Source organism: Culex quinquefasciatus, chromosome 1 (assembly GCF_015732765.1).
Source record: "Culex quinquefasciatus strain JHB chromosome 1, VPISU_Cqui_1.0_pri_paternal, whole genome shotgun sequence".
Lineage (NCBI taxonomy): Eukaryota > Metazoa > Arthropoda > Insecta > Diptera > Culicidae > Culex > Culex quinquefasciatus.
The window spans coordinates 95,005,659-95,018,287 of NC_051861.1; the positions used below are offsets into that span (position 1 = coordinate 95,005,659).

The 12,629-nt window shown below is 35.6% G+C and overlaps 1 protein-coding gene across 1 annotated transcript; it reads left to right on the forward strand.

The window, feature by feature from the left end:
- The first annotated feature begins 7,732 nt into the window (after window positions 1–7,732).
- Window positions 7,733–11,921, forward strand: LOC119765283 (tigger transposable element-derived protein 1-like). Its single transcript, XM_038248828.1, has 2 exons — window positions 7,733–7,870; window positions 10,173–11,921. The coding sequence occupies exons 1-2, from the start codon at window positions 7,847–7,849 to the stop codon at window positions 11,757–11,759; spliced, it is 1,611 nt and encodes a 536-aa protein (XP_038104756.1). The 5' UTR covers window positions 7,733–7,846; the 3' UTR covers window positions 11,760–11,921.
- The last annotated feature ends 708 nt before the right edge of the window (window positions 11,922–12,629 follow it).

Sequence of the window (12,629 nt, forward strand, 5' to 3'; positions counted from 1 at the left end):
TGTTAGCCTGCTTGGCAAAAGAGATTGTTTCTTGTCTATATTTATCCTCTTTAGCAGCAGGGCAGGACGACTGCAAGAATAAGAATTCTTCCTTGGAAAATTTCCCTCCCGGGGACAATATTATGGCAGAGAGCAGCTCAAAAAGCGTGCAAGCGAAGGGGCAAGTGCCACGTTTAGTGGCACTGTTTTAACTAATTTTATGAGCTTGCACTATAATTGCGTCTGGGATTTGAGGTTGCGAAGTTGGAAGGGCAAGTAGAAATGGGGAAGTTCTGCAACAGAAGCAGCGTTGCCACATGTACAGATTTATCTGTCATGGTACAGATTTTCAGCTCAGATCTGAGTACAGAATCTGTACGTACAGATGACAGATATTTGGGTCACCGTACAGATTTGTACAGATTTTCAGATAAAACAGATTCCCATTCAAAATGAAATTATTGAATATTTAAGTTATTGCAATTATCTCAACATTTAAGTACGCCGCGGGTAATTGGCTCCCTCTCACTAACATTTACACACAAGATCCTCTGTAGTTGCTCTTAGGTTTAAGAGAACTGTATTTACAAAAGCAGACTCATTGCTCACCAGGTTTCAGTACCGACAAGGACCTAATAAAAATAATTCATAGCATAGCATTTCGTTCTAATACAGTTATAACATAATTTCCAGCATTTCCCATTCTTCTCAAAAAATATTTTAAAATGAAGAAGAACACAGGTAAAATAAAATCCAAAACACTTCAAAAAATTTATAAAAGTTGTATTGAAAGTTTTGTCAAAAAAAAAATAAAAAAAATGTTTGATAATAAATATTATTTTGCTAGCATTCAATACTGCACATGCACTAAATTTGAAAAATATTTACAACCGCCTTGTGGTTGCCTAAATATTGACAAATGCAATCCTCTTTTTTCAAAACATTAGGTCTATTCCCGTACCGCAGAATTCTGCAATTCTGCACAGAATCCGCAGCAGACCGTTCCCGTACTTTTCTGCACCAAAAGTTACTTTTCTCTCAGGCAAAACTTTTGCAATGAGAGAAGCAGAAGTTGCAGCAAAACCGTTCCTGTACTTTTCTACAGGTAGTTTCTTCTCTCTTCTGCTGGTTAGCTTCTTATGTAAATATTGCTTTCCCCTTTCTTGCTCTCCTGCAGAACTGCTGCAAAAGAGAGAGTTGCAGAAAAGTACGGGCACGCGCTGCAAAAAAGTTACTTTTGCTGGCTGCAAAATTCTGCAGAAGCTGCAGAAATTTTGCAATTCTGCAGGTACGGGAATAGACCTATTATTATTTGTTTCTTGAAAGGTAAAGTCATTATTTCACATTTAACTATGTAATGAATAGAATCTGGCCAAAGTAAATTTTATTAATTGTAATTGTAATTTATTTGGTAACGTAATCCTGTTAGTTTACACTTTGTATCAGGGCAAGGAAGGAATTGGAAGTTTTCGATAAATTATGTTTGTACCGGCAACTGGGTCGATCGGGACTACAGTCTGAATGGTATGAATATGGATTGCAGTCTAACTTGAAAGCTTAAAATTTGGAAAACAATGTTTTGTTGTTTTGTGCCTGTTCTATTCGAAACTTATATCTAAATATTGTGCAGAAACAGGACTTACACATCTGTCCTAATTCGTCCTTAAAAAATTCTTAAATTCTTAAATTCTTATATTCTTAAATTCTGAAATTCTTAAATTCTTAAATTCTTAAATTCTTAAATTCTTAAACTCTTAAATTCTTAAATTTTTAAATTCTTAAATTCTTAAATTCTTAAATTCTTAAATTCTTAAATACTTAAATTCTTAAATTCTTAAATTCTTAAATTCTTAAATTCTTAAATTCTTAAATTCTTAAATTCTTAAATTCTTAAATTCTTAAATTCTTAAATTCTTAAATTCTTAAATTCTTAAATTCTTAAATTTTTAAATTCTTAAATTCTTAAATTTAAATTCTTAAATTCTTAAATTCTAAATTTAAGACTTAAATTCTTAAATTCTTAAATTCTTAAATTCTTAAATTCTTAAATTCTTAAATTCTTAAATTCTTAAATTCTTAAATTCTTAAATTCTTAAATTCTTAAATTCTTAAATTCTTAAATTCTTAAATTCTTAAATTCTTAAATTCTTAAATTCTTAAATTCTTAAATTCTTAAATTCTTAAATTCTTAAATTCTTAAATTCTTAAATTCTTAAATTCTTAAATTCTTAAATTCTTAAATTCTTAAATTCTAAAATTCTTAAATTCTTAAATTCTTAAATTCTTAAATTCTTAAATTCTTAAATTCTTAAATTCTTCAATTCTTCAATTCTTCAATTCTTCAATTCTTCAATTCTTCAATTCTTCAATTCTTCAATTCTTAAATTCTTAAATTCTTAAATTCTTAAATTCTTAAATTCTTAAATTCTTAAATTCTTAAATTTAAATTCTTAAATTCTTAAATTCTTAAATTCTTAAATTCTTAAATTCTTAAATCTTAAATTCTTAAATTCTTAAATTCTTAAATTCTTAAATTCTTAAATTCTTAAATTCTTAAATTCTTAAATTCTTAAATTCTTAAATTCTTAAATTTAAATTCTTAAATTCTTAAATCTTAAATCTTAAATTCTTAAATTCTTAAATTCTTAAATTCTTAAATTCTTAAATTCTTAAATTCTTAAATTCTTAAATTCTTAAATTCTTAAATTCTTAAATTCTTAAATTTTAAATTCTTAAATTCTTAAATTCTTAAATCTTAAATTCTTAAATTCTTAAATTCTTAAATTCTTAAATTCTTAAATTCTTAAATTCTTAAATTCTTAAATTCTTAAATTCTTAAATTCTTAAATTCTTAAATTCTTAAATTCTTAAATTCTTAAATTCTTAAATTCTTAAATTCTTAAATTCTTAAATTCTTAAATTCTTAAATTCTTAAATTCTTAAATTCTTAAATTCTTAAATTCTTAAATTCTTAAATTCTTAAATTCTTCAATTCTTCAATTCTTCAATTCTTCAATTCTTCAATTCTTCAATTCTTCAATTCTTCAATTCTTCAAATCTTCAATTCTTCAATTCTTCAATTCTTCAATTCTTCAATCCTTCAGTTCTTCAATTCTTAAATTCTTAAATTTCTAAATTCTTTGATTTTTTTAATTTTAAATCTGGGTAATCTTTTAAATTTTAGATTTTTATTTCAGAATTTCATATTTTTGGATTATAATTTTGAATTTGAAGGATTTTGAATTTTTGAATTATTAAATAATTTTTTTTAATTTGAATAATTTTGAATTATTAAAATTTTAAAGCTTTTAATTTGTTTTTTTTTATTTTGTTTTGTATGCCTTTTACTTTTTGTATTTTTAAATCTAAGATTTTTTTATTTCTCAATTTTAAAATCTGGAGTTTTTTTTTTGAAAAGGTCCAATAAACCAAATTATCAGTTTTCCAGGGGTATTAAAAAACACCCAAAAAGCAAAAACTGAAAACTTGATTCATTGCACCTTTAAAAAAAACCAGAAATGGTAATTTTAATATTTGTATTTTTGAATCTGTGTGTTCATGGATTTTCTGTTTGGTTTACTTCTTTTCAAGCAAAATACAAAATCCGTCCTTATAATTTCAAGATTCTGCGTTTTGAGATTCGGAATCATAAGGCAATTCGCAATTTTCAATATTATTATATCAATTATAAAATTATTGATACATTTATAACTTTCAGTTGCAGTAAAATAAGCAAATGCTGAATATTTAATTTTTTGAATCAAAACATTTTACAAACAAACATCGCGCGAAGAAACATCATCTAGAACATCATACACCACTTTCAGTTTCTGTTACTTTTCAGTTGCGTAACACGTAAGGAAAATCTTTTCATGACCCTTTCCTTGACCGTTTCTTGGACGTTTTTTTTATATGGAGTTTTGCGTTCCTTCCGAGTTGCATATCAGCATTTAGTGTTGTCATAAGATTGTTCGAAATGCATGTTAAAAACAAGTTTTTTTGGAAAAAATTATACCGTACAGATAATGGTACAGATATTCGCCATGCTTGGTGCAGATAAGACAGATTTTTGGACCCTCTGATACAGACGAGCATGTGGCAACACTGAACAGAAGCAGCAATTGCTGAAGAGGAAAGTATAGAGTTTGACCTAAGCGAAAATAGTTCCTGGGAAAGGATCTTGTGGTTGGACGTCCGTAAACTGTTGAACTGTGAGGAAAACTGAGTTAGAGAAAAGGGTTGCGAAAGTCGGTTAAGAGCCTGTTAAGGACAATTTGAATACAATTTTGTGGTTTGATTTTTAGTTTGGTTTAATCCATCGTGCATTATCGCAGTAAGGTTACTTGTTTTTTTTTTGGAATTTTGTATGGAAAGTTACGTCAAACGTACATGATCAAAAAATCACCGTTAAAATCAACAAATATTTTTAGCACCCATTTCAGTGCCGAAAAGTAGAACTATTCAGCCTTTCTTTCGAAAAGTATTACTTTTAGATTCTGTTATCTTTAGAAAACAAAAGTAGGCCGTTTCTTCATCCGAGAACGACATGAAAAGTTAATAACTTCAAATCGGAATTGCAACAAAAATCTTAATATAATTTCAGAGTCAATCAAATTTGTTGTCAACATTATCAAGTCAAAATTCGACTGCCCTTCTGCTCACTCCATCGCGACTAACTCCCAGTGAGAAAACAAAAAAGGCGAGAAGAGGTTTCTCACACTCTCTCACGCAATTCAACACGCTCTCGCAACCAGCGCTGGTTCTCTCTCTCGGGCGGAGAGGAAGCATGATTTTTATGGCATGTTTGATCCTGCTTGAAAACAACAAACAACTGTCAAAACTCTAGTCGGCAGAAGTCAACACAAAACTGAGCGAATCAGATGGTGAAGTTTTGGGGGTGTTCAAGTGAATATCTTTAAATATCACAAAAATGAGCTGCTCCATGGGAGCCGCCCTCAACCATCCGTGTTCCGACGAAAGGCCGGCCAAGTACCTTTCCGCGCGAAAAATCCCGGACCGCACACTGCTGCTCCTGAAGCTCCGTTCCGGCATGACCTCGGCCATCAAAAACATCTGCAAGACCCACTACCGTAAGTTCTGGCAGTTGTACTTCCCCGCTACCTGTTGTGACCCGCTGGACAGCCACCCGGCCAAACCGCGGCGACACGCACTGACTACCATTACGGCCGAGTATCACGACCGGTACCATTCGATCTGCCCGCGGATCGTCCAGGGCATGAAGCTGTGCGTCAGCTGTATGATCCGGATAACGAAAGCGTTTGCCAACAGGCAGCGGGGCTTCAAGCTGGCCCAGAAGGTGGCAATTTTGGACCGGTTGGCGGCGGGTGAGAGCGTTGTGGAGGTTGCCACCGAGTTTAGAGCTACCGAGGCCGCCATCGAGGGCGTGCTGAACCGGGAGGGGCAGATCCGGCTGGAGGCGGGTCAGATGGAGGAAATGAAGGCCGAGCTGATGGGGGCGCCGCGGGAGCTGCGGCATCGGGTCAACGCGGGTGGGGCGTTCAAGATGGAGCTTGGACCAGCTGGTGGAAAGATTTGGGAGCTTGAGAGGGTTAAGACTGAAGAAATAATGGGGGAGGATGAGCAATTTGATGGTGAAGTGCAGGGTGATGATGAATCTGTGATGGTTGAGGAATGTGATGTGGAAGTCGAGATTGAGATCAAGGAAGAACCAGTTGGGGTTTGAAGTGATTGAAAAATGAGCTAATAAATTATTTAAAACTATGTTGAACTTATTTTATAACACTTTCCTATTAAATATAAATTTGAACCTAATTTAAACAATATGTTTTTTTATCCATCACAAAATTTCTACACCCACAGTCTCGCCCACAGTAGACCCGCGAGAGTAAAACGGATCACAAATTTTTATCAAGAAATTAAAAGTAAGAGTGTGTGCGTGCAACATGGAGTTAAACTTTTCATAGTGCCATGGTAATTTTCACAGCAACTTCACAGAAAGTTTAACTCCATGTTGCACACTCTCTCACTTTTAATTTTTTGATAGTATCATAACGGTATGGGACCATCCATAAATCACGTGGACACTTTTTTGGGAATCTGTTACCCCCCCCTCCCCTCGTGTACAATTGTCCATACAAAAAAAATCTTTTTTATGGATCGTGGACAATCGCCATAATCCCCCTTAGTGTCCACGTGGTTTATGGATGGTCCCTATTCGTGAAAGAACATAGCCCTCGTTCGCGCTTCAGCACGGTTTATGCACGGTTTCTTAAGGAACTATTAGACTATGAAAAACAAGCAAAGCCAAATGTACACCCAGAACTGGACATCGGCATACGAGAGGATAAAGAGCACGATTCGGTAGTAAAATGGTACTGTGTGCGGACTGAGAGGATAAATCCCGAAACTACCGAGAGTACTTTACTCATGGGTTCATCTTCAAAAAAAGTTCATCCATCAAAAAGAAGTACCGGTACCGAGACTCGAACCCAAGACCTTCGGCGTATTGAACCGTGCCTTTGCCCTATGGGCCACCATGGTTCGGTGACTAAGTGGCCGTCATTTGTCCATATAAGCCACTCAGTAGGATGAACTGTTCCAATGAACGAATGAACACGCGAGAGGACTATACTCTCGCAAAATAGCACTTTCCTCACGTTTCTTTTCGTGAGGACTGTCTCCTCGTTCTTTAACTTTGGGTGTATGCAGGCTGACGTTTGTGTATACAAATGCAGGCAAACTGTCAAAAAATTTGTTTGCATAGTCTAATAGCACCTTTACACTGCCTCCACTCCATTCTAAAATGCCCTGTTTTCAATCTCAATAAACTAATTTGCACCGACTATCTAAATCGGCACCTTCTTCTACTCCGTGTCAGTCAATTCGGCGCCGCAAGTAAGGTGCCACCGCTAAAACTCAAATCCCAAACAAAAGGGTAAAATTCCACGGACCCGTGAATAATAATGCTATCCAACATCCACTAACAACAACATCCAACAACATACGTGACGTCGTCGACTGAACAACTTTATTAACATTTATTATGGCCACGCAGAACGCACAACAACAACAACGTCACGTGAAAGTTCCGACGCGCTCCGCGGATGTGCCGCATTCGTTCGGGACGGCGCCGTGCCATGTTCTACACGTGTCACGGGAGATAACGCAGTGAGCAGCCCTCCCCGTGTGAGCTAACATTTCAAAAGGGTTGGTTTTAGTTTGCAAACATCAAAAAATGGGTTTTGTTTACATTTCAAGATAGGCCCTTTTGAAATGTTACCTGCAAAATTGTCCCTCTCTGCCTGAACGAACATGAAGTCACATCTCACGAGACAGTCTGACTGACAGTGTAAAAAGTTTGTAATTAAACACATCCCGAACAACGGAGTTGTTGCCGTCGTCGTCAACGCTGTGTTTATGTTAAGTCCCTTAATTCGAGCAATATGTTGCACGCTTGAGCGCAACACAACCCCGCTCCATGTGTCATTTATGGAAAGTCGTTTCAATTAAATTATTTTATTACATGCGTTTCGACTTTTCCCCAAAACATAATTACCGCATGTTTATTAGGACGGGCGCCATAAACTTTCGATTAAGACATTAACAGGCAAAACGGCAACACTGCCCGACAGGCAGCTGTCACCGTCAGCTACGCGGGTAGATTTTTGTTCAGAGCGATCGGCCATAAGGAGAGAGAACTAACACACACGTGGCGAAGTGGGGTCGCTCTCACCAATACATGCAAAGTGTTTTTGTTTTGCACATGGCAAGCTGTCAGTCGGCCTGCTGTTGCTGCTGCACGAGGGACGATCGATGCAAGTTTGTTTTTAGGCGGTTGAAAACAGTTGTTTTACGAAATAAAAGTGGAAAACCGTTGCTGTGAGTGATGGAAGGAGAGGCGGAATCAACGGTGAGTGTGGTGATTAATTGCTAGTTCGAATGACTTTTTTAGTTTTGATAAAATTGAGAGATTCATGAAAATTTTGTTGGTTTGATAGGCAGAGAATCTTACGAAGCAGTGTTGCCAGTTTTTGTGTTTCCCATTGGAAAAAATATTGATTTTTAGGAAAAGTATACCTAATTCGTAAAACATGGCTCAGTTCAATTATTTTCTATTTTATTGCTCCATTTATGAACACCTTAACTGCCCACCATTGAAAAAACGGCTAATATCCACTTTTGGCAAAAACGAAATATTAGCACCAGGTTGTAGAGGATGTTCCAACGCATCTTCTGAACCTTGAGTTTCACAGAAATAATGTTTAGATTTGGCTGTCGATGCGAAAAATCAAATGGCTAATATGCCACTCTTATGGGAAATTGCCTTGACGGAGATTTTGTGACAAACACTAAAACGCGTTTTTCTCGGAATACTTGATTTGGCATAATAGCCGAATTTTCAATTATGGGCAGTTAATATGTCTTTATCTTGGGGTTCATTAAATAATTTTGTTCAAAAGTTTTTTCTCGCAATTCTGATCGAAGTGAAGCAAAAAAAAAGCTGATTTTTTTAAACTGAATACCTGATTTTTGAAATTTTCCATGATTACAGTTAATGAACCGTCCAAAATTTTCAAAATAGGTAAGAATTTATATAAAAAAATAGTTTTACCAAACCAAATAACGGATTTTAAATTATAAATGTTAAATTTAACAAAAATGTTGAAATTTAAACTATTGTCTATTTTTTTATTTACATTGCGAATGCAGGTTTTCATGGAATAAAAAAACACTGGAAAACTACCAAAATTTGAAAAGAAATATCATTGTTTTTACATATCAACAGGTCAAAACGACATCTGAAAATTTGGACATTTAAACATTTGAGCATTTAGATAATTTTGTAAATTTTGTAAATTTTGTAAATTTTGTAAATTTTGTAAATTTGGTAAATTTTGTAAATTTTGTAAATTTTGTAAATTTTGTAAATTTTGTAAATTTTGTAAATATTGCAAATTTTGTAAATTTTGTAAATTTTGTAACTTTTGTAAATTTTGTAAATTTTGTAAATTTTGTAAATTTTGTAAATTTTGTAAATTTTGTAAATTTTGTAAATTTTGTAAATTTTGTAAATTTTGTAAATTTTGTAAATTTTGTAAATTTTGTAAATTTTGTAAATTTTGTAAATTTTGTAAATTTTGTAAATTTTGTAAATTTTGTAAATTTTGTAAATTTTGTAAATTTTGTAAATTTTGTAAATTTGTAAATTTTGTAAATTTTGTAAATTTTGTAAATTTTGTAAATTTTGTAAATTTTGTAAATTTTGTAATTTTGTAAATTTTGTAAATTTTGTAAATTTTGTAAATTTTGCAAATTTTGCAAATTTTGTAAATTTTGTAAATTTTGTAACTTTTGTGAATTTTGTTTATTTTGTAAATTTTGTGAATTTTGTAAATTTTGTAAATTTTGTAAATTTTGTAAATTTTGTAAATTTTGTAAATTTTGTAAATTTTGTAAATTTTGTAAATTTTGTAAATTTTGTAAATTTTGTAAATTTTGTAAATTTTGTAAATTTTGTAAATTTTGTAAATTTTGTAACTTTGTAAATTTTGTAAATTTTGTAAATTTTGTAATTTTGTAATTTTGTAAATTTTGTAAATTTTGTAAATTTTGTAAATTTTGTAAATTTTGTAAATTTTGTAAATTTTGTAAATTTTGTAAATTTTGTAAATTTTGTAAATATTGCAAATTTTGTAAATTTTGTAAATTTTGTAAATTTTTTAAATTTTGTAAATTTTGCAAATTTTGCAAATTTTGTAAATTTTGTAAATTTTGTAACTTTTGTAAATTTTGTAACTTTTGTAAATTTTGTGAATTTTGTTTATTTTGTAAATTTTGTGAATTTTGTAAATCTTGGTAATCTTGTAAATTTGTAAACTTGTAAACTTGTAAATTTTGTAAACTTTAAATTTTGTAAATTTTGTAAATTTTGTAAATTTTGTAAATTTTGTAAATTTTGTAAATTTTGTAAATTTTGTAAATTTTGTAAATTTTGTAAATTTTGTAAATTTTGTAAATTTTGTAAATTTTGTAAATTTTGTAAATTTTGTAAATTTTGTAAATTTTGTAAATTTTTTAAATTTGTAAATTTGGACATTTTGGACATTCGGACATTTGAATTTATGGACAATCAAAAAATTAAGCGACAATGTTTACAGTAGTTTTAGTCACCCGTAACTGCAATTCAACTGATTCAAACTTCCTACCCACAGTCTTCCCGCAATTCCCCACCCGCCACCAAGCGGCGCCGCATCATGCCGCTGAGCGAAAAGTTCACCATCGTGAACCGGCTGGCCGCGGGCGAGGGCAGTTCGCGGATCGCTCGCGATCACGACGTGGCCGAGTCGGCCGTTCGGCGCATCGGCAAGCAGCAAGCCACCATCCGGGCCGCGGTAGCGACGCTCGGTGAAGAGGGCGCCGAGGCAGCGCTCCGGCAGCGGAACCTGCGGCTGTACAAGATGGAGTCGTGCCTGCTGGTTTGGCTGGAGGACATGAGGGCGAAACGGTTGCCGGTTTGGTGCTCGAAGATTTGCTCGAAGGCGGTGCAGATTTACGAGGCGATCGGGGAACTGGGGTACGAGGACTCGACGGAGTTTTTGGCCAGCTTTGGGTGGTTCACGAGGTTCCGCAAGAAGTATGGGTTGGCGGAGGTGCGACCGCACGCGGATCGGGTGCCGCCGATCGAGGTTGAGTTCCTGGCGTCGGTGAAGAACATGATCCGGGATGGCGGGTTCTCGCGGGAGCAGATCTTCATGGCGGAGAGGACTACGTTCTGGTGGAAACGGTTTCCGGGGTTGGCGGAACAGGAGAGCGTCAGTTTGATGCTGTGCTGTAACGCTTCTGGAGATTTTGTAACGTATCAAAGGTTGGAGGAAGAGGACGATAAGACGGTACAGTTCCTTACCTGGTTTATCGAGCAGTTTGTGCCGCATAAGACCACGTATTTGCAGGTCAACGAACTCGCCAAAGATTCCATGCTCGTTCTGGCTTCCGACGAAAGCTATCCTCAAGATCTGTACGAGGACTCAATCAAAATAGTGTACCTTCCCCCGGAATGCAACTCTTCCCTTCTGCCAGCGGTTCAGGGAATCCTCCAGCACCTAAACGCCGTCTACCTCAAGAACCTGTCCGAGTACCTGATCGCCGAAGTCAACACCGGCATGCCCCTCCGTGTGGTGTGGCACAGGTTCACCCTGGACCAAGCCATGCAGCTGCTGTCCAAGTGCATCGCCCAGCTGCACAAATCCACCCTCGCGATCGCCTGGATCAAGCTGTTCCAGGACATCCCGGGTCGGTTCTGCAACGAAATGATCCTGCGCCAAATTACCGCAAACGCCGCCACCCTCAAAATCAACAACAATTCAATCAACCTCGCTCGCAAGCTCATCACCCCGGCCGAACTGACCACCGAAGAGGTGAGCGAACTGTTCCACAAGCAGCAGATGGAAAGGATCCGCCTTGAGGGTCTCCGAACGGAGGTCAAGCAGGAACCGGTTGACCCTACGCTGATCTCGGAACTCGATCGGCATTTGGCGGCGCTTGCCGAAGCACGGGCGTTTTTCATGGCCCACGACCGGAACGGGTTGCGGCAGAAGTTGATCACGAAGCGGCTCGAGCAGGTTTGTGGCTGGGCGGGTGAGATGCGATCGGAACTGGTGGAACAGGTGGGTGAGCGATCGGAGGAGACAGGGGCGACGGTGGTGGACGGAAACGGAGTTGAGGTTGTGGCAAGCTGTGAATTGTATGAAGAGATTACCATCAAGGAGGAGACGTTGGGTTTGGATTCAGAGGGGGAGTGAATGATGGTGACGGAGGTGCAAAGTAAGAAATGTTTAAATAAGAGTGTATCCTGTTTACGTCAGTGGATGTTTTGGAACGAGCAGGATAGACTCTTTTTTACACTTGACATCGGCCTAGTTACATTGTTTTGCTAGAAATAAAGGATTATTAGTTGGATTCAATTCCAGTTTTTTTATCTGTATCAAGCATGTCTCCAAACTGATAAACTCCAAATTATTGAAATCCAATTCCTTAGAATCTCCTTATTATTAATGTCTCAATATTTTTAAAATCAACATTTATCTGAATCTTTGAAAGTCTCCAAATCTTGACGGACTCCACATCTTGATGTTCTTTAAATTTTGTAAGTCTCCATATACTAAATGTCTTCAAAACACATAAGTCTCCAAATCTTTAAGGTCCCCAAACCTGAAAAGTCTCCTAATCTATTCTCTTGAAGATTCTTCAAGTCTTGCAGGATTCCAATTCTTGAAAATCTCTCCGAAAGCTTGAAATGGTGACGCAATTATGGATGATCTTTGGATTGTGGTTCAAACCGCTGCCCAGTGACTACTGCAGCATGTAAACGTATGTTTTACTTTTCATTGGAATAAGTGCCTGTTAATAAACAACAATTAAAACCTATAAGTTAGGCCGGAAATAGCATGTACTTCCCATTCGACGGAAGGCTTGACCACAAATCTCGTCTTGAAAAATGTTGACTGGGATTGATCCCAGTCCAAATCTAAAAAGTCTACAAACTTGAAAATCTCTCTCGTGATCGGGGACATTCTTCTATATATATATAAAATTTCGACGGTTTTGTTGCGAATCAATTCAACACGGAACGTCGGATCGAGGTGCTCTTTTTGCGTTGGGTTCGTATAAGT

Coding starts and splice junctions, on each gene's coding strand:
- LOC119765283 (XM_038248828.1), top strand. CDS start 7,847: ATGGAAGGAGAGGCGGAATCAACG. Junction 7,871..10,172: donor AAGGAGAGGCGGAATCAACG/GTGAGTGTGGTG, acceptor TCCTACCCACAG/TCTTCCCGCAATTCCCCACC.